This window comes from Anas platyrhynchos, chromosome 18, assembly GCF_047663525.1.
Source record: "Anas platyrhynchos isolate ZD024472 breed Pekin duck chromosome 18, IASCAAS_PekinDuck_T2T, whole genome shotgun sequence".
Lineage (NCBI taxonomy): Eukaryota > Metazoa > Chordata > Aves > Anseriformes > Anatidae > Anas > Anas platyrhynchos.
The window spans coordinates 9,348,016-9,372,910 of NC_092604.1; the positions used below are offsets into that span (position 1 = coordinate 9,348,016).

At 45.9% G+C, this 24,895-nt stretch overlaps 1 protein-coding gene and 1 long non-coding RNA gene across 2 annotated transcripts; one reads left to right on the forward strand and one right to left on the reverse strand.

The window, feature by feature from the left end:
- The first annotated feature begins 1,499 nt into the window (after nucleotides 1-1,499).
- Nucleotides 1,500-24,306, forward strand: LOC139999041 (uncharacterized). Its single transcript, XR_011804032.1, has 4 exons — nucleotides 1,500-1,948; nucleotides 13,588-13,782; nucleotides 18,818-18,957; nucleotides 23,248-24,306. It is a non-coding gene; the product is annotated as an uncharacterized lncRNA (long non-coding RNA).
- GFI1B (growth factor independent 1B transcriptional repressor) lies at nucleotides 10,367-23,236 on the reverse strand. The gene is made up of 8 exons (XM_005013257.6): nucleotides 21,746-23,236; nucleotides 18,212-18,258; nucleotides 16,364-16,492; nucleotides 14,575-14,721; nucleotides 13,762-14,024; nucleotides 13,358-13,495; nucleotides 12,728-12,893; nucleotides 10,367-12,356 (listed from the first exon to the last, which is right to left on the reverse strand). Exons 3-8 carry the CDS (start codon nucleotides 16,476-16,478, stop codon nucleotides 12,178-12,180), a joined length of 1,008 nt encoding a protein of 335 aa, XP_005013314.2. The 5' UTR covers nucleotides 16,479-16,492; nucleotides 18,212-18,258; nucleotides 21,746-23,236; the 3' UTR covers nucleotides 10,367-12,177.
- Nucleotides 24,307-24,895: the final 589 nt, after the last annotated feature.

A 24,895-nucleotide genomic window follows, 5' to 3' on the forward strand; every position in this document is an offset into this window, starting at 1 on the left:
TTGAACCCGAAAGCCTGGTTTCAGAAGCCTGGTGTAATTGGACAGGCCCCTATCTCATTCTTGAGCAAGGTTAAACAGGAAATTTCACGTCACAATCAGAAAACCTTCAGAGAAGCCGGCAAGTAGTTGTGATCCCAACAACACCTGGGGGTTGTTGTACCCATCCCTAAGCAACAAGGCAAGGACTGTTTGCTTGCTGCCTGTGGCATGCACAGACATGCGGCTTTCTTGGGAACACATGAAAATGAAGTTGTTTTCTAGATTTTTGATGAGAATGGATATAGTTGTGTAAGGAGTAGGTCTTATTGTATCCCCAGCTCCCCAGGAGCACACTGGTAACTGTAAAGGACTGTAAAGTTTTAAAAACAAGCAGCTAAACTACCTCTAGTTGCCTGTTTTTAGAAGATCCCCCATCCTATGTGAGAGAAACCCTTCAGGCAGTGAATTACAAATTTGTATGAAAGTGTATTTGCTGCACAACAGGCTTCATGCTCTGCCTCTGCTCTACTGGAGTTAGTGGATATCAGTAGAGTACGTTGACAAAGTAAAATGGAAACACAGGTATTAAGATAAGTTTGCTTTGCTAAGTGTTAATGAAGGACTGCAGTGAGAAAACGAAAGATGTTTCTTGTGGGAGACCTTGCAGATTGTTCTCCTGGCACAAGTAACCTGGGGCCAGCAGGGCACAGGTCCAATGAACGTAGTCACAGGACGCACGGCATTGACTCTCCGTACTCTGAACTCAGCTCCAGCCCCCTGGAAGCAAGCAGAAAGCCACCCTCATGCATCCTACACCGCATGTAGTGTCCATGGGGATGTCGTATCTTCCCTAGCTCACCAGATCCCTGTCTTGCAATCCCCTCCCCAAGCATGCCCGTCTCTGTCGTTTCAGATCAAGAGGGCTAAAGCGGAACAAGGCAGCAGCTTCAGCAGGTGAAGGTCCCCTTTAGCACTGGGCCCACGCAGCACGTCTCCCCTGGACTTTGGTGCCAGGCAGCATCGCACCATGGGCACCATCCAACACCAGCAGCACATAAGGGGCAGTGCAGCCACCAACCCCTCCCCAGGGCCGGGGCTGCACTCCTGGCCCCACAGAGCCAAACTTCCCCCTGTCTCACCGTGCTCCCCATCCCCAGGTACCCCACAAACAGCAGCCACAGTGTGTGGGGCAGCTCCAGCTGGGGCATTTTTGGTGTGTGTGTGTGTGTGTTTGTGCTCCAGCTGCTGCTGGTTTTCCTGCTCATTCCAGCAGTGTAGGTGATAGGATTGTTTGTTGCTCTGGTATGGGGCAGAAGCAGAGCTGCTAGACCCAAATGCCCCGGCGTCCTTAGCCAGGCTCCCTCCCAAAAGTGATGGCCTAGCTTAGAAACTGTGATCAAAAAGAAAAAAAAAAAAAAAAAAAAGAACAAATAAATAAATAAATACATACATAAATAATGATGCTCTGTTTTCAGCCTGCAGGGTGCAGTGGCACCACATTTTCAGTTCTCTGCAGTCATCAGGCTTAATAAACATCTAATTCCCTTGACTCTGACAGTCAAGCTTTAAGGAATACACCTGATTATTGTTAGGCTTGAGAGGAAAAGCCCTAAACCTGTGAGAGCAGGTGGCAGCACTGCAAAGGGAAATGCTTTAAAAGGGGACCCCCATGGTGTCATTTGTGTGTGTATGGCTTTGGTGGTGTTAATTTTTTGTGTGAGTTTTGGAGGCAGCCAATGTTTATAAAGCCTGAAATGCTGGATAAATTGAGAAAGGAAGTGCTGTCCACCAGGAATTAAATACTTTGGGATTGCTATAGCAATTATTTTTTCCTCATGTATCTTGGTATCTGCAGAAGCTTCCTGGCCTGAGGTCTGCTACCCATTCAGCCTTCCAATTTTCACTAATTTTTCTGTTTCATGCTGTGAGTGCTTCCTTCATCTTTCACGGGCAAGAGCAGCTGGGCACTGTAAGTACCTACACTAATACCCTGCTCCCTCTAGCAGCCCTTGGAAAAGGGGCAAGGTGTGCTTTGTTCTGCTTTCACTCCTACTCTGTGCTCTTCCACCTACCTCTTCAAGTCCCGTGGGAAGGGTTGGCAGCCCTGGGTAGGTGACTGGGTCTGAGGCACTCCAGTTCTTCACTTTTACTTTCCCTCAGGCTTTGTGTTGGTCCTTACCTTGCCAGCTGTTGCCCTGGTGAGCCATGGTACAACCCCCTGAAGTAGGATGTATCTGCTACAAATGATGTATTTTTGAAGGTTGTAGGGTCATGTGTGGTTTCAGAAGGCTCTGTAAGCTGTGACTTAACAGTGAGGTGAATATATAAGCACCTTACTGTGGGCTTATGTATTCTTCATGTATAAGTCAGTCCTCCTTAGTTATATTTCAATATTGAAATGTTGATCTCTGTGCTGTTCTAAGGTGGTAGTTCAGGAAGAGTATGAAAGCAATTGAAACCCAAGTTTATCCATCCACAGTACACCTACGTGTGGTTCTTGAGCTCCTCTTTCCTTCTGTACTTATTGTTGCATTTACTCTTGTGAAAGGATGTATCTGTTGTGTGGGTACTGGAGGTCCAAGTGGGTTGAAACATTCCAAAAATGTGACATGAGTGTGCTGTAAATTGCAAACACTTCTGTTTCCATTAGGATTTCATGGCATTTTTGGAATGATGGACTTTGACTGGAGTGTCTGGGCAGAATGCCATTTCAGGAGATATCACATCTATCTACCATCCAGCTGAAATTTCTTCTGTACTTTCAATTGTACATACTCTGTACCATGAGCTGTTAAGTTGATGCTGTGGTCCACCTCAGAAATGCTTCTATCAGGAAATAAAATATTTGTGGAGAAGAGCTGTAGCTATAAAATATGTTGGCCAAAACTGTCAGAAGTTTAAAGGTTATTTCTAATTGCCCTCTCTTGTGCCTTAGATACCATACGACATAACTCAGAGCTTCTTTTCTTCCAGGAACAGTAATGTTTAAAGTTCCTGCTAATGGGCTTATGAGCCACTGAAAATGTTGGTTATGGTGAGCAGAAACTCCTTCTGAAAATAGTTTGCTTGATGGAACTTTGTTCCAGTATAAACCAGAATGGACTTCTCAGCTCAGTTGTACCAGTAAAAATCCATATCAGCCCTGTGCAATGCCCAGATAACAGAGGGGAGACTATGCTTCATTTCCTTCCACATTATGTACTCTTTAGTCAGCAATGTTTTAAGGTGTAAAGACTCCAAATTACAATCGTATTTTTCAAACTTTTATTGCCACCCTCCAGAAAAAGTCTTTGCAAGGCCCTTCAGTCCTTGTGCCGTGCAGCTTCACCGGCTTTTTATCTCCCTCCTTTGAGCCGCAGCTTTTCCCCGCTCATCTTTGTAATCTGACATTGTGATTTGTTCACTTGTATGCTTGTTTTTCTCCTCAGAAGATTTGCTGAATCATTGGGGAGGAGGCAAGAGTTGTAGAGGCAGCTGGTGGCCAATGATAAAACCACGGCCCCATCCAGTCTTAATGGCTTGCAGATGACAACCCTTCAGTTGAAGGCCTGAGTCACATTCCCTTCCGAGCTAAGATTGCCGGGGGCTTCAGGTCCGAGGAAGTGTGGACAGGGAGGTGGTACCAATAACTTATTTTTAGGACACAAAATACATTGATTCTGACAACCACAGTGGCTGTGCTGCATCTCCTGTGAAGAAACTTCTAAAAATGCTGTGAGGAAAGCTTGCAGACTAGGGGGCTAAACCCTGCCAACAGTTGTATGTTGTGCCCTCTTCAGTGGGAACACATTTTTGTAATGTGTTAAAAACAAAGAAACACAGGGATGGGCCTTAAAATAGGTCATGATATTTAGTGGCTGCTTCCAGACTTGGGTGGTGTAGTGTGAGCAAAGATGTGCCAGGGCTCCAGGATGTTCATATACCTGATTATTCATAGAGAATGTACCAAACCGTACCAGAATTCCACCAGTATAACTGGTGACGTGAATTATGCATCTGTTTACGTCACAACAGGTCTGAATTTTGTCCACAGACAATAAAATAAGAGCTGGAGCTGAAATGTCTTGGTTTATTTCTTAGCTCTTTCGCTCACTCTCTGTATGGCTTTGGGATAGTTGATTTATCTCTCCCTAGCTCTTGGTTTCCTTGTCTGTAAAATGAGGATAAGATGTTTCCATCTTTGAATTCTTTCCAAATGGTTTCCATTTTGAAATCTTTAGGAAGAACGTGCCATTTAAGTGTGAAGTACCATAAGTACTTGAGTCTCATAACAACACTGTTATGACATTATGTAGCATAATTGACGTATAACTTCTATGAAGCAAGACTGGAAGTCCAGCTGACCTAAGTTCCACTTCATCAGTTCTGCATCATATATACTACTCAAATTTGGGCAAATATTTTTAAGGATGATCACAATACAAGGACCTTGCTTGTATTGTGTATCGATGCTACAATAGCAAAAAAATGCACTTCCAGTTTCTGACCTCTTTTCCAGGCATTCTGGCCCCTGGGTGTCCATTGAGCCAGACTGATTTACAGTCAAGTACAAGCTGGATCTAAATAAGGCACTGGGCAGGGATGTCTGAGTGACACATGGGTTCACCATGTCCACAATCTCAGGATGGGGTCTTCTTAAGAACAGGAATGCTCCATCATCTGACTTCCCCTTCCTCAACTGAAGCGAGCGATAACTTCTATTTTATAAAGAGAAAAACCAGCGGACTTAGCCACTGCTGAAAATCCCACCAAAGTTCCTAATATAGAAGAGCCTGGGATGTAAGATAAAGTCCATTTGCTTTAAAATTATTCAAAGAGAAAGCAGAATCAATGGTAGGTGGTTTTGCGTGTGTGTTTTTTTTTTTTTTTAAACTCATGGTTCTTGATGAGAGCCTCGAACCTGAGAAGTGTGTTGGCCGCTGCTGAGTGTGGATGTTGTGCTTAGAGCTTACTTGGAAGCCTGTGATGTGCAGCAGAGTGAAATGGTTTAGAGGTGGCTGATGGCTTGGAGAACAGCAGGTTACGGGCTGAAGCAGAAAGCTGTGAGAAATGTGGCCCGAGAGTGGTGCAGAAACCACAGGGGTATGACTCATCTCATGTAACTTTAGATGTCTACATAGGCTAGGTTCCCTTTCTGATCAGTGGGAGAAGTAGGTGCATTAAAGACATGATTTCTCCTCCTAGAACACGCATCGAAAATAGGACTGAGACAAATCACCCCCCAATAGATGTTACTTGCCAGAAAGGGAGCGTTTGAGTAAACTACCTTGCATAGGGGATGTCCTGGCCTATGCTGCTGCTGCAGAACATTTCCTTCCTTGCCTATCCTGGAGGGCTTGGGACTGCAACAGCAGGCAGCCAAGTGTGACCCCATCCTGCAGGGCTTGCACTTGAGCCTGATAGGGGACGACTGCTGTTGTGGGGTCTGTGCTACGGGAGCAGCGACCTCACTGCAGTATGGTTGGGCAGACTGGAGGAGTGCAGTGTGTTGAAGCTGATGGTCTTACACCATTTTCATCCTCCACGGTGCATCTTTAGCAGGAAACCAAGCAGAGGCTGTGCTGTGCAGGAATCTTCTTTCACCCTCCCTGTCATGCACAGGTTGGGCTTGTCCAAGGGAGCTCCTCCAAACGTGGGGGAGCCCCTGCTGTGATCTTTGGCTGCATAGATTTGGTCGTTGCTTCCATGGAGTAAGAGTGAAGGGGGAACTTGCTGGCCCATACTTCTAACACATGGAAAGGGATGGCCAGATTTTTCTTCTATTCACTTAATGCTTTTCAAACTATTTTTCATAGAACGATAAAGGGTAAACAAAATGATTGTCTGTACACCAAAACTTGGCATGGTGTTGGTCTGAAGTGCTGCAGTCATCCTGCTGAAGCTCAGGAAGGCAGCCTGCTGGGGAAATGCTGTCCGGAGGAGCAGTTTGTTCAGCAAGCATCTGAATTGTTGGCTGCAAATCTGACTTTCTCCTTCGGGCAATGTTTCTAGGAAAACCTTCCCCTGCCCATTCCCTCGGGCCTCTGTGTTCACGTCGGCAATTTCCATGCTGCACTTACCGGTTATTCGCATGGGCTGGGGCTTGTCGGGGCAGCAGGAGTGAGGGGCTGACAGGCCTTTCCTGCCAATCTGTCTGCTGTTCAGATGAAGTGGTTGGAAAGTGCTCACTCTCCAGTTCCCTCTTTGGCTCAGGCTCTCCGATAAGGCCTGGGCTGTCCTATCTTGCCCTGGGAGCTGTTCCTCCTCCCTAACAGGCCCACTTCGCCGGCTGACAGTTAGCAGCCGGCAGTGCTTGATAAACTTATCAGACCAAAGCTGAGCCCGGTGCATGCTCAACTCCTCCCCGGCCTCAGATTTCCCCATTTCTGGGGACTCTTTGCTCTCTGCCTGCTGTGCTGTCTGGTGAGGTGACCAAAGATCACCCTCGGGCCACCAGGTCGCAATCAGCTGAAGGCCAGATTGAAAAAGGCTTGTGCTTAGGTGATGGTGTTAAAATGTGGGCGTCACGTAGGATGTTTGTAGCATCAAAATCCAGCTCTGTCTCTCCCCTTGGGATATTATTCACTGGTGGAAATGCTACTTGCATCTGATTTATCCTTTCTGTGTTTTTGCTCGCCCTGTTTCTCTGCTCATCTGGAGTTTTAGTGGTTTTAATTTTGGGGTTCTTGCTTGGGTGTTTTCTTTCTAAGCTAGTTACAGAATTGGGTTGCTTTGCCGAATTAAGTTTCTATCATTCATTATTGGTATCACAGTAGCACTCAGTAGGTTGCAGCTGAGATCAAGGCTCCATTGTGCAAGGCACTGTATGTAAAAGATAAGGAGGGGTAGCCCTGTCCCTCACTATCTTACCGTTGAAATAAACAAGTGAAATAAAAGGGAGAGGAGGAATTATCCTGCTTTTACAGATGGGGTGAAGTCTTCTGCGAGCTTCATAGAGTGCTGAGCAACTTCACAAATCCAGAGCTAATGTCTTGCCCGAGGTCATGCAGGAAATGTGGGGCAGATCTCAAGTCTCAGTTCAGGGTTGTAACCAAAAGCTCAGTGTGTCCGTGGTGACTGTTATGTGAAATGTACCAGTTCAGGAGCTGCTGCACAGATCTGTTTTCTACCACAGAGGCAACTGGCTGATTTACCTAGCCTTGCATATCTGCTGTGGCTGTTTTCAGTTGTTTCCCCTGTATGGACGTGCTACTCTAGGGCGAAAGTGGAAAAACATTTCTGCTTTACAAGCAGAAATGATCTAAGAAGAAAGTTTGAGTATTTTTCTGTTTTCCTGTAGCAGCTTCACAGGTCAAGTTCTCTATCCATTCCCAGGCCAGGCCCTCAAACTGCAGGCAGGAATGTTTGTCCTATGTGAGGAGATGTGCTTACGCAGCTCCTCCTGGGACACTGGCTGATGCTTTCAGGTTTCCACTTGTGTGCTGTGTTTATGGGTTAGCACAAACCTGCCGGCAGCTGGGAGCACCCGCCGTGTCCCCCTTTCACCTGCACCATTCCCTGCAGCAATGGGGAATGGCCTGCTGTGAGGAGTAAGGGCTCTGCTTGTTTCTTTCTTTTTCCACTGAAAACACTTCCTCATGAAGTCTAGGACAAGACACAAGCAGGCTCAGCAAATAATTTCTTATCCATTGCAACCTATACCCAATTGGAGCTAAATTCTTCTGTCCTTCCCCTCAGTTCCTTTTAGACCTTCTAAGCATTGCCAATACGTGAAAACTTCAGAGTTTTACCCTCTCTAGGACTGCGCTCTGTGTAGGTTTATACAGCGTGCAGATAAACTCTGGTATGATGTAGTGCTAGCTAGGAGCACACCTTCACTTCCTGCAGGTGTCCTGTGGCTGTCTTCATCAGGAAAAGATGCATCTTGTGTCCAGATCTCAATCCACCCTTGATCACAGTGCTTCCAGGTTGCTGCTCACAGCCTGAAGGCTGTCTGGAAGACAGAGGCACACCTCTCTTTCTGACAGTTGCCCGGGGAGATTGTTTTGCATGTCCTTCATTTGCTAAACAAAACAGCCCAGAGACCAGGATTTTCTTTCCCTGGCAATAAAGGAGTGAAGGTGTGAAGAGGACGAGGGAAGTGCAGGGTCTAGGGCAGGCTCAGAGAGAGGCAAAAACAATCAGCTCTTTATCCAGTCCCAAAGATTAGTTGAGATTTTGCTTTTTGTTATCTGTTTCCTTCATTGACTGGCCCGAATGTTTTTTCGATGCAAGGCAAGATGGTGGGAAAGGGGTTATTTTCAGAACCGGGGAGAATTTGCATGTTTGGAGAACAAAGCCAGCTGTGTTTGGAGTCAGTGACAACAATGGCCTGATCCTGACCGGTGCTGAGCATCCTCAGTGTGCCTGTTGTGTGGATTCAGTACCTCCAAGGGTCAGATGAGGTCTGAGGCAAAGCGAGGCCGTTTGCTGCACCCTATGCCAGCAGCAGCCCAGCCCTGGGGCTGGCTGTGGTGTTGAGCTCTGGGCTGACCCCACTCTGCTGTGGTATGGCTTGAGTAAGGCCAGATCTGCTTCCTTTCTCCTTCACATGCACTTCCAGAGCTTCAAACAGCACAGATGAAAGCCTGGGGAACTGTGCAGAGCGCAGCTGCTGGCTCCAGAGCAGTCCTGGGGCCTTCCTCCCCACCCAGGAATGGGGTCCCAAGCACTGGGCAGCAGGTTGGGAACCCTGGTGTGAGCAGGTGTTGGGGTACACTGCTGTGCTTGTAGTGCTGGCTTCACCAGGGTTGTTTCTTGGGGTCTCTCACCTGCATTTTCCTGATCTCCCACCGCTGGGCAGGTTGGGACGGGCTCCTTGCAAAGAGCAGCGCGCAGGGAAAACCCAGGCTGGGGTCCCTCTGGCCTCATCCTCATCCAGTGGCTCTCCCTGGTCAGGGACTGCAGGCTAACCAGGGGCTGAGGGGCTCTGAGGGTTCTCCTCTGGGCTGTTGGCACCCGTTGTTCCTTTCAACACATGGCTCTTGAGGAGAAGGGAGGCAGGCGGTGTTAGCTGGTGGCCTCAACGTGGCACCTTGTTACTCTCTGGGAAGAAACTTGTATTGCAAAACTCCAAATTAATTCCCTCTTCTCTTTCTCCCTTCTCAAGTCACCTTCTGGCTCTTGTTTTTTGTCTCGCGAGTGCCTTTGCCAGCTGGCCTCTTTCCACAGCCTGTGTTTCTGGAGATACACTCACAGAGCCGGAGGGAGTGGGCCAGCCTGGCCGCCTCTGCCAGCCTTGGCCACATTTCCCTGAGTGTGGCTCTGCAGCAGCACCCTGCCTGTGGTCACCCGTGTGCTTCTTTACTCGCTGCCTGTCCACCTAAAGCAACCTTTATGTCTCCTGGGGATGTGTAAGGGTAAGGCTGGCACTGCCTCTTCTGCTCTGAGCGCCCCTTGGTAATCTTTGGGCTCAGTACCCAGGAGAGCAGCGAAAGCAGCTGCCTTCCCTGCCTGCACCAGAGCCCGGGGAAATGAGCGACAGGGCCGGGGTGAGCTGCTCTTTGTCAGGAGGGAGAAGCCAGCTGTGGAAGCACAACCTTAGGATATAACACCCCAGCCACCAGGTCAAGGCTGCGACTCCTCCGTCTCATGGAAATCAAAGATAGGGATGGAAATCCAATGGATAGAGTAACCCCTGCTCAGCAGGCTCGGAGGAAGCAGCTGTCTGATTTGTTTTTATGAGTGGTGTAACAGGCAAGCTTGCCATGGTGCCGATTGGTTTATGCCAGCGCTTCCCTCCAAACCCGAGGAGCTTGCAGTGAGTCAGGAACACCTGCTGTCCCCAGGACACAGACAGGGAAGTATGTGCCCCCATGCCTACGTGTTTTGGGGCTGGAGGGTATTAGCTACCCAGCAGCTCAGATGCTGACACGCTCTTTAAATATTTCCATTTGCAGATTCGAGGAGGATAAGGGAAATAATAAACGTGGTTTGTATTTTTGGCAGCAGTTTTAATAAGCTGAAATGCCTTTACCTTGTCCCAGGCTTGTGCATATGTACATGTGTGAGTGTTTGTGTGTCTGGTGTCAGAGTCAGGACCTGGGACTGGTTCCTCCCTCGGGGTCCATGCCCTGGCCAGGTTCTGGCACAACCCTGTACAGGACAGCTCAGCTTCAACAGAGTGGCTCTGGCAATGCTGTCCCCTGTCACCTGGTGTGGCTGTAGCAGCTCCCTGTCACTCTGCAGAGCTGCCTCTTTGCCTGTGTGGGGCTCTGCACGTATCCACCTCTGAGGAGATGTCCTTTGCTCCTGGGCTTTGAGCTGTTCTGCATGTGGGTTTCCATCCTGATTTCCTCTTGTGTCAGAGCCCCAGGGCAGGAGCTGACCACGAGGGCAGTGCTGTGCTGTCCCCCTTCTTTTCCACTCTACCCCACTGCTGGCATCCCCAGAACAAAACTTCCCTGAGTACAAAACTTTATTGAAATGAATGTTTTTAACACAAAATACCCCGTGTTAGCTCAGTTACTGAGAAGGAACAGATTTATCAGATAAATCCCAGCAGGCCTGTACATGTTGTAACTGTCTGGTGTATTGCAATAAAAATATACATTAGAATAAGTATAAATATATATTTACAGTGTGCAAGGACAAGCCAGGAGCACAGACTCTGTTTTGAGTTTCCAGCATGCATATTAATGGTGAACAGCTTAGGCACAGAAAAAAACAGGGGCGAGTACATTGTAGATCTTAGGAGAATGGCTTTGGATTTACAGCAGTGTAACTTAGGGCAGGATGAGGCCTTTTTTCTCTTACCAATAAATGAATTTTCCACTTGGACTGTTTTTTGCCCATGATGGCAGCCTTCTTCAATAAGCATTTGCTGTGAAATAGGTATTTCTCCAGGCCATTTCCCCCAGGTGTCATTGCACAATGCCTGTGTTCAGGGATGTTGTTATGGGGTGGTCTGTGCGCTGCTACAATGCCCCATGTAACTGAAAGCACTTCTTTTTAATGCTGTAATAATACTTTGTCCTTCCTCTCAAGAACTCAAGGGACTTTACAAACCTGAGTGAATGACTCCATCACCAAGAGGGGTGGAGAAGTAAGTCAGAGCAGTGCAGTGACTTGCCCTAAGTTATATACTGAGAACGTAGCAGAGGCTGGAGGGGAGCTAGCTCTTTACCTGTTCCAGTGCTTTACTTCAACCTCTAGACCTGGATGAAGAAGGAAGTGCCACTGCTATTTGTGTAACATTTGTGAGGTATTCAGATTATGCCAATGCGTATGGGCTAGGCTACTTCCCCTTTTAAGAGGGGCAGAAAGCATACTGCTCTGCTCCTTGACACCAGTACTCGAGGGTCATTTCCAACCATGCAGTGACACAGGATTGCCCAGGAAAAATCTAATTCAGTAAGTCCTGCATACAGTGAAATGTGAGACACACCAGCCTGGATTCTGAGAGCAGCCAGTCTCTCTTGTGTGGTAGTGAGACACAGGGCTTATTAGTTTATGCCTAGTGCTGGGGCCTGGCTCTTCCTGGAGCTCTCCTGGTTGCCTCTAACCCCTGGATCTTTGCTGTAAGGAGTGGATGTAGAATACATTCAGAGTCCCCTGTTATTATCTAGGGATAGGAACAGTTTTTTTCATTATTTTCCTCCCACTCCAAGTTAAAAATACAACACAGTTCATTTGTCACTTGATCACAGTAAATGCTCTGCTGAAAGAAAGTGATTTTAGGTGTTTGTTGCCAGAATTTATGACCTGGGCAAGTCTCTGCAGAAGCCCTGTCTAGGTTGAGCACGGCTCACCGAATGCAGTCTATTTGCATGCCCCAGCCTTATCTTGCTAACCATCAGAGCAGAACATGGTTACGGCACCAGCCTGGCACAGATTGTTGCTGCCCCTAATCCAGGAATTCCCACCTCGCTGCTGGTCCCAACTGACTTCTGCTCACAGTGTAAATTCAGAGTAACAGCCACCTTTAAACAATTCCTCTGGATTTACACTTGGGCAGGTGATGTCAGCTCTGGCCTAGTACCTGCTGTAACTAAAAAGTGAGAGCTCCCACGAGTTCCTTTGTCACGTATCAGGATGTACAAGGCCCTGGGGTGCCAGGACACCAAAGCCTTGACTTCATTAGTCTCCAGAGTGATGCAGGAATCTGTACAAGCTTAATGAGGTGGGCAGCCCCGTGCTGAATGGAGGTGCTGGGGTGAGTCTTCTTCCATGGAGCAGGCACTGGCAGCGGGATCTCCAGCAGAGACCTGGAGTCGTCGCTCACTTGAGACTGTGCTGGGTCTCCCGATGCCTCCGTAGGTCCACCTTGCGTTGGAAGCCCTTGGCACAGAGCTCGCAGCTGAAGGGCTTGAAGCCAGTGTGCTTGCGGCTGTGGGTGATGAGGTTGGAGCTCTGGCTGAAGGCTTTGCCACATACCTGGCATTTGTGGGGCTTCTCCCCTGCAGGGCAGAGAAGATGGTAAGAAAGATATTAGCAGATGGTGGAAATAAATTAGCTTTCAGCAGACTCAGGCCTGACTGGCTGTGCTTAGGCACCAGTGTTGTCAGCCTGGTTGTCCTGCTGATGTGTCTGCACTCTCCTCCAGCAGCAGAGGGTGAGAAGAACCAGAGGCTAGACAATAGCCACCTCCTTGTCACCCAGAGGACACGCATCTTAGGGATGCTACGAGCTTCAGCTGACAGCAAAGATTGATTTCCTAGTGCCTCTGGACACATCGCCAGCACAGCTTCTCCGTGTCTGGGATCTGTGTGTACATGGACCTGGTGGACTCCAGTTTGCATTTGCTTATTGGGAACGTTTTGTTTCTCACCAGTGTGGATGTAAGTGTGTTTCTTCATGTCGGACTTCTGGTGGAAGCGCTTGCCACAGTACTGGCAGGGGTAGGGCCGCGTGTCTGAATGGATCAGCAGGTGCGTGGAGAGGGTAGAGGAACGCTTGAATGTCTTCCCACACATCTTGCATTCAAAACTTCTTTCCTGGTAAGGAAGAAAATCATGGGGTGTCAGTTGGTAGCTGCAGAACATGTGACAGAGCTTGAGGACTGTTAAATCATTGACTATAGTAGATTTGATAAGCAAATCTCCCCAGCTCACGGGCTGATGTGCTAATATGAAGAGGATGAAAGGATTGTTACTTATGGAAATGGCTTGCATCTTGTGATCCAGACTCCTGCACCCTTTAGAGAAGGTGAGGCACCTGAGAAGCAGTAGCAACCATCCTCCCCTCCTAATCTGAGACATTTTAAGGACAGTCTGAGACTTGAGAGATAAGAGAGCTATGATCTGTGGTTTTCAGAGCTCCTAGCATTGCCACTGGGTGCTGAAGGAAAGCCATCCTGCTTGTAACCTAGGAAAGTCACTTCCCTGATAACAAAACAACAGCTAAGGTCCCAGCACTCATCAGCTCTGGAGAGCTGATTCTCTGGAACCATGCTACCCACCTGGGAGTGAATATTGGTGTGCTGCTCCAGGCTTACAGCATGCCCGAAGGTTTTGCCACATACTTCACAAGCAAAGGGCCGGGTCCCACTATGAGACCTTCGTACATGGACCTCCAGGCCATGGGGAGTGGAGAATACCTGAAAAACAAAATGTCAGTGATTTTTCCAGGAGGCAGCTTTGTCTATATCTTTGATTTCGATTCCTTCTCTTTGATTCTTTCCTTTCGTAGGCCATGTAAACTGCGTGATTCCTAGCACCCTCGTCCTCAGCCAGGAGAATGAATGGGCACCTATTTCAAGCCACATGCATTGCACCTTGAGGCGAGCCACTGAAACTCTGATGTATTTGATGAAAGCTACTCCCGACCCTCCTTGTCCCTGAGGTTCTCTCCTCCGTGACGCACCTTGTTGCACTTCACACAGTGGTAGGTCTCCATGTCGGAGGAGTAATGCATGCTGTAATCCAGAGGGGGCTCGGGGCTTGGCAGGAGGTGGCTGCTGTACAGGCTGACAGGGTGCTCCAGAAGGGCTGACTGCATGGTGGAAGACATCTGTCGGTAGCCGTATGGTAAGTGGAAAGTGTCCCAAGAAAAGCCAGTTTTGTAGAAGGTGGGGGTGCTGGTCGGGGTAGTGCAGTCTTTGATCTGCAGACCTGGGATGGTCATCTCTGAGTTGGTAAAGTAGAGGGAGAAGGGAGTGTCATGTCAATGCCTGCAGCTGGATACCAGTAAAATAATAAAAAAAAACAACTCCCCAGGTACCTTGCCTGTTTAATGACCTTGGGAGTTGCAAATTTCTTGTTCTTTGACTCAAACCCTGATCCCTGTACAAATTTCATATTTAGACTTTGATTTCAGTCTGAGGAAGTTTTAGGGGGAAGGAGATGCTAAGGCAGTATTAACCCCCTTACTAGCATCTGAACAAGCATCATATGGACACCAGCCTTGACCATATCACACAGCTATACCAGTCCTTGAGATGTAGAGGCTTGCTCGCTGGGAATGATAGCCTTGTACTTCAGGGAGATGCTGATCTAAGCCAGAAGTGTAAGGGGAAATACAGAAAGCTCTTGATGAGCTCTGCCCGGGACAAGTTTAACCAATGGAGTCAAAATAAGAGCTGCCATTTACTGAAAATCTGGACCCAGACACAGGGGCCTCATAAACCAACCAGCCTAGCCCTGACCTTTTTGGCAATCCTGGCCCTGGGGAGCAGACCTTGAGCTGAAGGTCCTGGCAGCATCCTGCTTGGGTGCTGGATGGGGACACTTTCTTCTTTCAGTTCAGAAGGGTCCTTTTCTTGTTTTGGAACCACGCAGTCTAGGTCCTGTTTCTTGCCATCCTCTGATGCCTTGTCTCCTATGGCTGCAATTACAGTAATGTCATGGTTAGTTTATTCCACCCCATGAACCCTGTAAGAGAACCACCTGGTAAGGTGGTCTGTGTACTTATCTGTGAACTCAAGCTCAGATACGTGAGTCCACGCTCAGTTCCCCGAATCAGTGCAGAGCGGTGCAATCAGCGTGGCAATCAAGGTCTGCCCACTGCTGACAAAGGGAAATTCCAAGCAGCATAAGAGAGGCAAGGCAGAGGAAGACAGGAAGAAATAATAGAGCACTTGATGCCCTATATAACTAGAGCAAATTAACCCTAGAAGGCCACACTGTAAGAATAATTTCCTTATTTAAAAACATCCTCATTTATGAGGGTAACTAACAATCACTAACTTATTAACCTCCCCAACCCCCCCCAACAGAGCTGAGTATTGTTAACCTGAATTTATGAACAGCTGAGCAGGGAAGCAGAGAGGGGAGGTGCCCACAGAGCCCAGTCTCCTGCCCACACTCACCTTTCTCCATGCCTGTCCCAGCCCTTAAGAGACCAACAAGCACTTGTTAGAAATAGACTTTATAGTAAGAATTTAAAAGAGAGGTCCGATACATGTGCTGCCTTTCTGCTGAAGAGCAGCATCCATCTGTTTGTCCAAGCCCTCTTGTGCTGCAGATAAACACTAATGGCAGGAATTGAGATTGGACTGTCACCTCTTTTCTGCAATCAAACTTGTCATAGGGCTGGACTCTAGTTCCACAGCCAGGGCCAGAACAAAGGGTAAGTTGATTCTAGATTTGAATAAAGAAAATTTGAATGGTGCCTGAAGGAAGAAAATAATTGTCCTAGCCATGCTGTTGCATGGATGTCTCTGGGGGAGAATGAACAGACGGGGAGGACAGCAGGCATAGGCAGAAACACTGTTAGTTTGTATTGATCTGGTATGTAGCAGCCAGCCTTTCATGTGCAAGGTGTAGGACTCCTTTCACAGTGTTAGGTTATCACCAGTATCTTCTCGTTCTAGCTGTAACCTTCCTTGCAGGTCACAAGGAGGAGGTGGTAACACACTGAAGTAGAGAAAATGTAGATAGAAGATGTAGACATTGAACACAGTGGGTTAGAGATCGAGGTGGCAGAGCTGCCAGTTTGTAGAATGCCAGCCAAGCAGAAGTTCTTTTCCCAACTGCTAATTGCCCGAGGTTGGACATCCTTCCAAATGTGACCAACTCCTCGCAGCAATCTGGTATCTCAAATCTCCCCCCAAGGGAGGTGGGAATCAACAACTGGAGCAAGAGCAGAGAAAAAGGCAGGATTCTCAGTGTAATTTCCACACAGGTGGAGAACTGGCCATCAGAAACCTTGTGATCTTTTAGGGTTTCCAATGCTTGTGTCTGCCCAAAGCATACCAGTGTGGAGGATTCTCATTGCACTGTCTCTGAAATCACAAAAGCAGCAGCCCGGCAAGAAACAAAGGGAGGATCTAAATTTATTGTCAGTGCAACAGTATGGATTTGTCCTAAAGAAAGAGGTGCGGGATAACCTAATATTTAGACTGCCATCCCTGTATGGAAACCCTTAGTTATTCTGTAGCTCATTCATCCTACTCCCTTGGCTTGCTTAATCCATAATTTATTTGCCCCGGTGTATTCTTACAAGCCCAGTGGCTGTATTGACTCACCAGTGAAGGCAGAGGAGATTGGATCCCACGTGAATACAGGCAGATCATCTTCCACAAAGCGGTGTTGGTGGTAGGTATGAGCCTTTTTGCTCTTCACCAAAAAGGAACGTGGCATTTTCCATTCACTGCCTGGGCAGAAACACGAAATGACAGCAGGTAAATCTCTGGTTTGTGGGGTAGTTTCTTGCTTGCTCCCACAGCACGTCAGTTGTGTATGCAGCAGTGATGAGAATTAAAAACCCTTCTGCTGGGGAGCCAGATAGGTCATCTCCAAGGTCCCCCCACCCAGCTGAAGAGAGGGGAGTGGTTGCTTGGGCTTAGGCGCTTGCTGGGTCTTAACTTTGGGGAAAACACCTAGCTGTGGGGGGGCTGAGCAGAATAACTTACTGCCAGATAGTTTCTGCCGCTAAGGTGGAGATGGGACAGCAGATTGAAGGTGGGATTGCAGATCATATGCTCCGTAAAAAAAAAAAAAAAAAAATAATAATAATAATAAAAAAATCCCTCACAATCCACCCGTAGGTTGAGGCAAAGGATTACTGCTGTCTGTGAAGACAGAGGTGAAGAAATGGTGGCATGCTTAAAGACTGTGGTGTTACAGACCAAAAATGTTTCTGTGGCAGGGATAGATGAGAACCCAGAATCTCTCTCATGCAGTTCTCTGCTCTGCTTCAGTGAGATTGTCCTCTCACGGGGGACAGTGGGGACTGCTGGTTGGAGAGCGCCCGTTTCAGAAAGGGGTTTTGCACCTAGAGCAGTCCCACCCGTGGCATTGGCTCCTCTGCGAAATTGCCATCCAAATAATAATCACAGTAAAACCATCGAGAATGGGAAAGATGCGATGGAAAATCCCACAGCCTTAACATGCGGTGGGTTTCCTTCTCGTTGGCCATAGCTTGAATGTTTTGTGTTGTGGCTGGCAAACACCGGTCAAGCAGAGGCAGAGCCGAATTGCTGGGTGCGAGAGGTTACCTTTTGGATCTGACTCAAATATCATAGACCGTTGGAATGACGAGCATAAAATGCTGAAATTTAATCATCCCAAATTCTCTTGCAATGTATTTGTTATCTTCACTGCCCAGAACCCAGCCCGCCCTGTGCCCGCTCCCCGTGGCTAGTAACTGTTCTCGTGCAGACAGTACGACAACAGGCTCGATGCTGTGCGTGGCAATATCAGCTGGTGCACTATTTGCATATGCATTTGCATTTTCCCTTGTAACTGTTTGAGATAGTAGCACTAAAAGCAAATCTTGCTATATTTCATACGAAAAGTTAGCAGCAAGTCTTTGCTCTCTACTAGTGGGCAAGCGCATTGTTATTTTTTGCTTGTTTTTTTTTTTTGTTTTTTTTTTTTCTTTTTTCCTGGGAGCAGTTGAAATGTGGTGCACTTATTTACTAAAAAAGAACAACGTTTGGTCCTGTTGAGTAGGAATGATGTAAGGTGTCTATGTAAGTCAGGACAGAGCAGCATGGGCTCCTGAAATCCCAGACAGCCAGCGATGGAAAAGGTCTGCTCTGGCTGCTCCTTCGGGTTCAGAAGTGCCTGCCCTTACCCCTGTATGCTAAATATAATTACATAGCTCAGTGGTGCTTCACTTCAGGCTTTGAGGGCCAGATTTATGATGGTGCCTGCGGCTACGGGTACGTGTACAGGAGGGGAATTCACACAGCAAAGCCTGTTGTGGACAGGTAGGTTGCCAAGCCCATTGCCGTTGGTGGGAGCCAGGTGCTCACCAGCCCCAGCACCTTCAGAAATCCCATTACAGCTCTAGCTGGCCTTATAAATCTGGTCCAGGATTCCCACTTTCGTATGTGACTTCAGCCATTTTCTCTCCTGCAATGACTCACCTGTTTTTATCTATTTCCAAGAAACGTACATGTGGCTTGAGATGAATCTGAGAAAACAGAAGCCAAGAGTGGATGTGTTAATTTAATTTTAGCAAGAGGACAAAGTACTGAGAAGGAACCATGAGCATGCACTAGAGAGAAGGGACGCTGAAGTCCAACGCTGTATTTACTGGGCTGTAACTCTCACAGGGTTCCTTCTAAGTATCATAAAGTGCATCTCTGCCCATCCTGCACACACAGAAGTGCTCGGCTCAGTATGAACACAGAAGTGTTAGGTGATGGCCATAGCCCTTGCAGCAACGTGCCCTGCCCAGCCGGTAGCCTCCCATCCTAGCAGAAGTGCTCAGCTCAGAGGGCACGGCAGGAGGGGCTGGGTACCAGGTGGGACAGCTGTGTGTGGAGCCGCACTTGGCAGCATAGACGTGCCCCAGATTAAAGTCCTGCCACAAGCCCTTTCTACATGGGATTTCCACTCATGTCAGAGGGATTTTCCCACCTGGTGGGCAGGACTGTGCCCACAATGGAGAGTATTCATACCACCAAGCTTTAGACATCTGATTTGTCTGCCTGAATTAACCAGTTAATTTCCCTGGGCTTCCTACACAGCAGAGGAAGAGGCTCTGGCAGCAGGTAACTGAATGCACGAGGAAAGCACTCACGCTGCACTGCCTCCTGGAAGAGCTGCTGTCCCTGCCCGCCAGCCGGAGGACCCTGAGGCATTCACCAGATAAATTTGAGGACTGGAGGTGGGTGGCATGAGTAATCTTGCAGTGTTTTACTGTAGTGCCCATGGACTAAGTACATGAAGGTGCTAAACACGGTTTCTCTTCTCATGCTGGTTGGACGTAGCTGCATAAGAATCAATGGGATTTTTCTGGATGTGTTTGCTCCAGCATATGTAAAAGACAAATTTGGGCCAGTATCTTGACTGCTGATAAGGGCCTCTACAGCGCAACACGATCTTTAATGCACTACTGAACGTTGCAAAAGGAAGTTACTTTCCCCCGCCCCATTTCACAGAGAAAACAGGAACTGGGTGCCCAAAGCATAGTTAATTAACAACTGCATTGGACTCTTTGATTCACACAACCGAGTTAGAGGAAAGCTAGAAGCACAGATTGGGAGAGAAAAAAAATACTGTGTCCTTGAAACTCAGCATTATCAGTCGCAAGTGATCAACTGCTACCAGCAGCTAACTGTATTTCATAGGGACAGTAGTGCTATAGACAGCAGCCCCTGCTTAAACAATCACTGAAGCTTCCAACAGAATTTAGCTTCAACCTTTTGCTAAAAGTTGCACTTTTTTTTTTTTTTTTTTTTTTTTTTTTTAATGGAGGTTGTTCTTGCCAGCCCTTGCAGCACTTGGTCTGGCAGCCGCACAATGGAGTTCATTGCCTGGGCAAGAATGTCGTCCCAAAACACCCAAGCACAGCATTTCGTGGATTCAGTAGAGAATATAGCATCAATAGCCAGCTGGAATTGACACTCTTATTCATTTGCCATTCCTGTAGCTGTATAATAATGTTGTAGTAATCTGCTCTGAGGAAGAGATAGCCAAAAACAACCCAGGGGAGGGAAAAAAAAAAAAAGCTTCATTATTTTGGGTACCTAACTTGAAGCATCTGTGAAGAGCTTGTTTTTACCAGCTACAGGTGCATGAGCCAGATTTGAAAATGCACCCAGCACCTGTGTATTCCTCTTCTGTGTTCTAATTCAAAATTCCTTCATCCCCAGTGATGCTCTCTGGTGAGCATCCAAATCAAAAGTGTCTATTTGATTTTAATGGGGTGTTTTCTGTCTTCAGGATCCTAATGTCCTATGTTCCTCCTGAAGCCCGGAATCCAGTATCAGAGCATGGCAGCTTGCAGTACCCAAAAACACAGGATAGGGCTCTTTGATACAATTTAGAAGAAATCAGTATTCTCTCTATATTACATTACGGGGCCATTCTGTCAGCGGTTCCTTCAGTGAGACAATTCATAATCCAAAATATTGTATTTGGGAACAGGATTGTGCCATGCTGAATCAGGAACCCAATCTGCAACACAAGTTCCATTCTAAAACTGACTCATTTTTCTTTAAGCCCTTCTAAATTCGAGTATTCCTGTTTTCAAACTGACAAGGTTAATTGCAGAGATGAAACCCTTTTCCCCACTGCACTTGGAGGAAATACTTAATTTTTAAATTAAAGTTGATACGTGGCTTCAGGTAAGCTGATAAGTGTCCAAAGTTTTAGACTAAAAGAGGCTAATTTCCCTCCTGCTTAATTTATTTTTAATTTTTAGTATTGTTTTTTTTCTGCTCTTTCTGGCAAAAATGAAGCTACCGAAAATAAAGAATAGCGGGTCTGTCAGAAGACTATTTTTGTAAAAAGCACGAAACAAAACATAACCCATGTTTGAAATTTTTAAGAGCCCAAATAAGAGATTTAGTGGACTCCTTACTCTTTAAATTTAAATCATATTCAAAAAGAATTTCAGTTCTTTACAACAAAACTAATCATGCCTCCACTAGTCCATGCTTGTAAAATTTAATTTACTTGGGGCAAGTAATTTGAATGTGGCTTTTTAGTGGAAAAATGCACAGAACGTTATTCATTCTTGTGGTAAGACTGGGCAAATGGACATCATGCCAAAGCTTGGAAGTTACGGTGAAAATTTTGTTGGAGAAGTGCAATGGAAATGCTTGTGCACCTTTATTGCCTAGAAAAAAAATGTTTAGAATACAAAATTGCAGCATTTGTTCTTTAGAAACTTCCTTTAGCTCCCGGTGACGTTGGGAATGCCGCTAGCTTTAGCAAACTGCCTTAAGCTTCCCTGGATAAAAAGACTGGTAGAGCACAATCTAACAAATCCTATTTCCCTTTAATATGCTTACTTTGTGAACTTGTAAACCATTTGTTTTCCTGCTTAATGTATTGAACCAGCCTGGTAGTATAGGAGGTATGCCTATAAATATCTAATTGCATATGCTAAAAAATTTGTTACACTAATCAGCATATACTTAGAAAGGATGGAGAGAGAACATAAATAAAAGATAGGTTTGAAGCAAAAATCCTAACCAGGAGAGACTGAATTCTCATCTAGGAAAATTGGCATAAATTAATTGATGGCAGCAGAGATGTGCTGTTTTCTGAATTTATAGGTCTGGCTCTGTAGAAGAGCAATTAAAAGGAAAAAATACAGCACATCCTCAATGCTCAGGTACAAAAGTTTACATCTGGAAACTGCCTGCTGCATGTAGCTTGCTGGGATGCAGGTGTCTGAGACCATTGACACATCTTTTCTATTTTATTCTATTATCATTTTCCCATGTGGGAAGATAAAGCAAGTAGATGGCATATAATTTTTAAAAGTTTGACCTGTTTGATATACATAAACCATTACCATAAATGCTCAGTACAAGTGACTAACACAGGGAAACATGTTACATATTTGCAAACAGAGTAAAAGAGTAAGAAAAAGAGTATAAAACACATCAGAGAAAGGAGTTAAACATTGAAATTTGAAGTGTTTAAAAGAATAAATAAATCACCTGTTTAGGGAACTTTGCTTTACTGGATTTGCCTCAATCTCCCCAGGCAAGCCCCCAGTGAAACGTTGTCTTCTCGCTGGAGTCCTTCTTCCACTTTTTCACTTAGTTGCTGTCTGCTGAAATAGATACTTCTCCTTTTTTCTCTCTGTTTTTTTGCCCCTGTTCCCCTCCCTGATTTTTCAATCAGATTATTTGTGTCAAAATCTGGCGGTGAAGAAACAACCAATAGAGAAGCAGAGCCCAGAAAGTATTTGCTTATCAAAACTTTCCAGGACTTTGAAAACTTGAAGAGAATTCACGATGCCCAGCTCTAAACCCTAGGGGCAGCACCCTTAACTTTCTGGGGCAGCTTTGCTTTCTGCAGGAACACTCTTCTGTCATATTGACAATGAGCATGACACAGGGAAATTATGTATCAAGCAGGCATTTGTTCTTTTTTTTTTTTTTTTTTTTTAAAAAAGCTTTAAAGAAATCTATATTTTTACACATTTATCCACACATCATATCTTTCACAAACAGACACACCATCTGTCTCGCATACACACTCATTTCAGTCTCATAAACAAAACCATATAGCACATATGCACAAAATTATTATATACTAGAAAGGATCTTTTATCTCGTCAATTTCCAAGGAAAAAGGAATAAGAGCTTTCACAGTAAGAACTGAAAAAGATGTGTGTTAATCACCCTTCATTTTCCTATACGTGTGTGCAATTCATACATTCTTTAAGCACTGCTCTCTATATATACAGCTGTATATAGGATATAATTATAGACTTAAGAAAGCTCGTTAACAAGGATCTTTGCAAAAAGCTCTTCAATTCAAGAGCAATAATAAGAATTTGTTCTTCTATCACTTGCTTTCAGAAAGGGATTGAAAATGGGTTTGAAAGTATGAAATAACTGACTGCCAAACCTCCCTGCAAAGGTAGGGTGAAAAAAGGAGAGCAGAGCAGAGGCAGTGACTTTTCTCATGTCACCTGGTGATTCTCCAGTAAAGGTTAGAACAGGAGGTGAGGAGCAGTGATTTTATTTGGAGAATCCTTGGACACAACTCCTGTTTGGAGACAAATAAGGAGAGCTGGTCTTCCCAAAGGCTTGGGGGGGAAAAAAGGTAATTCCTCAATTTCACCTGTTTTCTGATTTTTCACCAATTTCCCAACCGTGCAAGTGCATACTGACATGCTGTGTGTGCCCTTGCTTATCCCCTCCTGCACTGACAGCCTGGTCTGTGCATGGGTTGAACAGCAAAGATGCCTTCTGAGAGGTTTATAAATACAAGCACACACCCAGATGCCAAGTGCTTGGACTTTGCTGTCAGACAATTGCCTTTATGTCATGGGGGTTTTCTGCTCGTTGTAAGCCTTAAGATGCATGTCACTGTTTTCTACAGTTGGTTGCACTACGCTAGGATTCCGTGTGGTCGCTTTTCCTGCTGTAGCACAGTGTGGTGAGAGCACCAGGAAACAATAACTTTTTTTTTTTCTGCCGTGCAACAGGATCGGCTGCAGGGTGGTGATCCCCTGATGGAGCAGATGCGGTCCAGAGCCACTTGGGATTCATTGCAGAGGTATTTGGTGTCCGGCTGTGAGCAGGCAGAGGGGGCCTTAGCGCTCTCTGCTGGGACAGCCACAAGTCACAGTTCTTGTCGTCGTGCCTTGTGTGGACACCGCATTGCCCCATGGCACCGGACAGGCTGTGCAATGGGCTTTGATGCAACTCGAAGATAGGAGCGTAGATTTCACCCAAATTGAGAAAGATTCAGATTTTAATCTTTGCCCATCTGTCATTTACTGAGCATAATTAATTCATGCTGTTTATGGAAGCAAACAATCCCTTTTTCCTTTCCCTCTTCCCCTCCTTATTTATCTAGCTGTTTTGCATGAAAGAAACGTTCCCAAAGCATTGTGCTAGCAAGCTGATTTGCATCCTCTTAAACACAGGCATTTGAAGGATTACATTTCCCGCTACAAAAGACAAGCATTGTAACAGAAAACCAAGATGTACATTGCAGCTTCAGGGTTTCATGTGAAGACAGTTACAGGAATTAAACAAAACAGGAAAATGACAAGCTGCTGAAAGGACTATGTTTTTTTATGAAACATTGGAGCTGGCTTCTGCCAGCACCTTGAGCACAGACTTCCCGTTGACATAAAGTGCAATTGGCTGCAGAAAGTGTCTCTTAAACAAGAGATGGTAAAACCAAGTCAGCCACCAAAAAATCCTACAAAAGGCTAGCTCTACACACACAAAAAAATATCTAATAGCTTGTTCAGTAAAACTTCACCACTTAGCTGACTTCAGAGATGCTCCAAAGAGCACTGGGCACAATCATTTGGAGAAGGAGGGTGGCCACATCTCCTAGTTTCAGTAATCTATCCATAGAAACAACTGAAAACAAACAAACAAACTGTACCATATCAGTTTCATACAAATTGATCCCTGAGATAATGGGCACAGATACTCCATGACTAGTACTATTATCACTACACTAGAATGCCTGAAGAGAGATGGGCACACTGTTATAACTGGTTCAGCAATCATTCATCCTCTCTCCTTTGTTTTATTTCAGGAGTTCCTATGCACCAAATAGTTGCAGGATGGGAACACAGTCGGGAAAGCTGCCACCTTGGTGCATTGTGATCTTACTCTTGCCTAAATTTCTGTTTGTGGCTCCTGTTAAACATAACACCTCTGCTCTTCAATTAAATCAATAGCAAAAGGTAATTTATACAAACTGGAGGGAAAAATCAAAGTGTGTTGGGGATGCATTTAAGCTAGAAGGCCCTTTCAGCAGGCCCCATGTGGTCAGTCATGTTTTATATTTGTATTGATATAATTTTTTATTGTTCTTTCTTCTTGTTTCAGTGTTGGCAGACAAAGAGGTTCTTTGGACTCTGGAACCTTGTGCTGTTCCTGACCCACATGGGCTATGGTGGATATACAGCTAGTTCAGCTTGCCACTGAGGACAATTTAATTTTGTGTATTGCTGTGAGTTCTTCTTACATGTCCTATGCTCTAGTGCATCCTAAGTAAATAGATTATTAAATGCATAACTCAGTAAGAATAAACAGGTTAATTATAACACATCAAGCCCATTCTAATGCTGTTGTCTTTCCTTTAAAATCTAGCAGCCATCCCCTCCT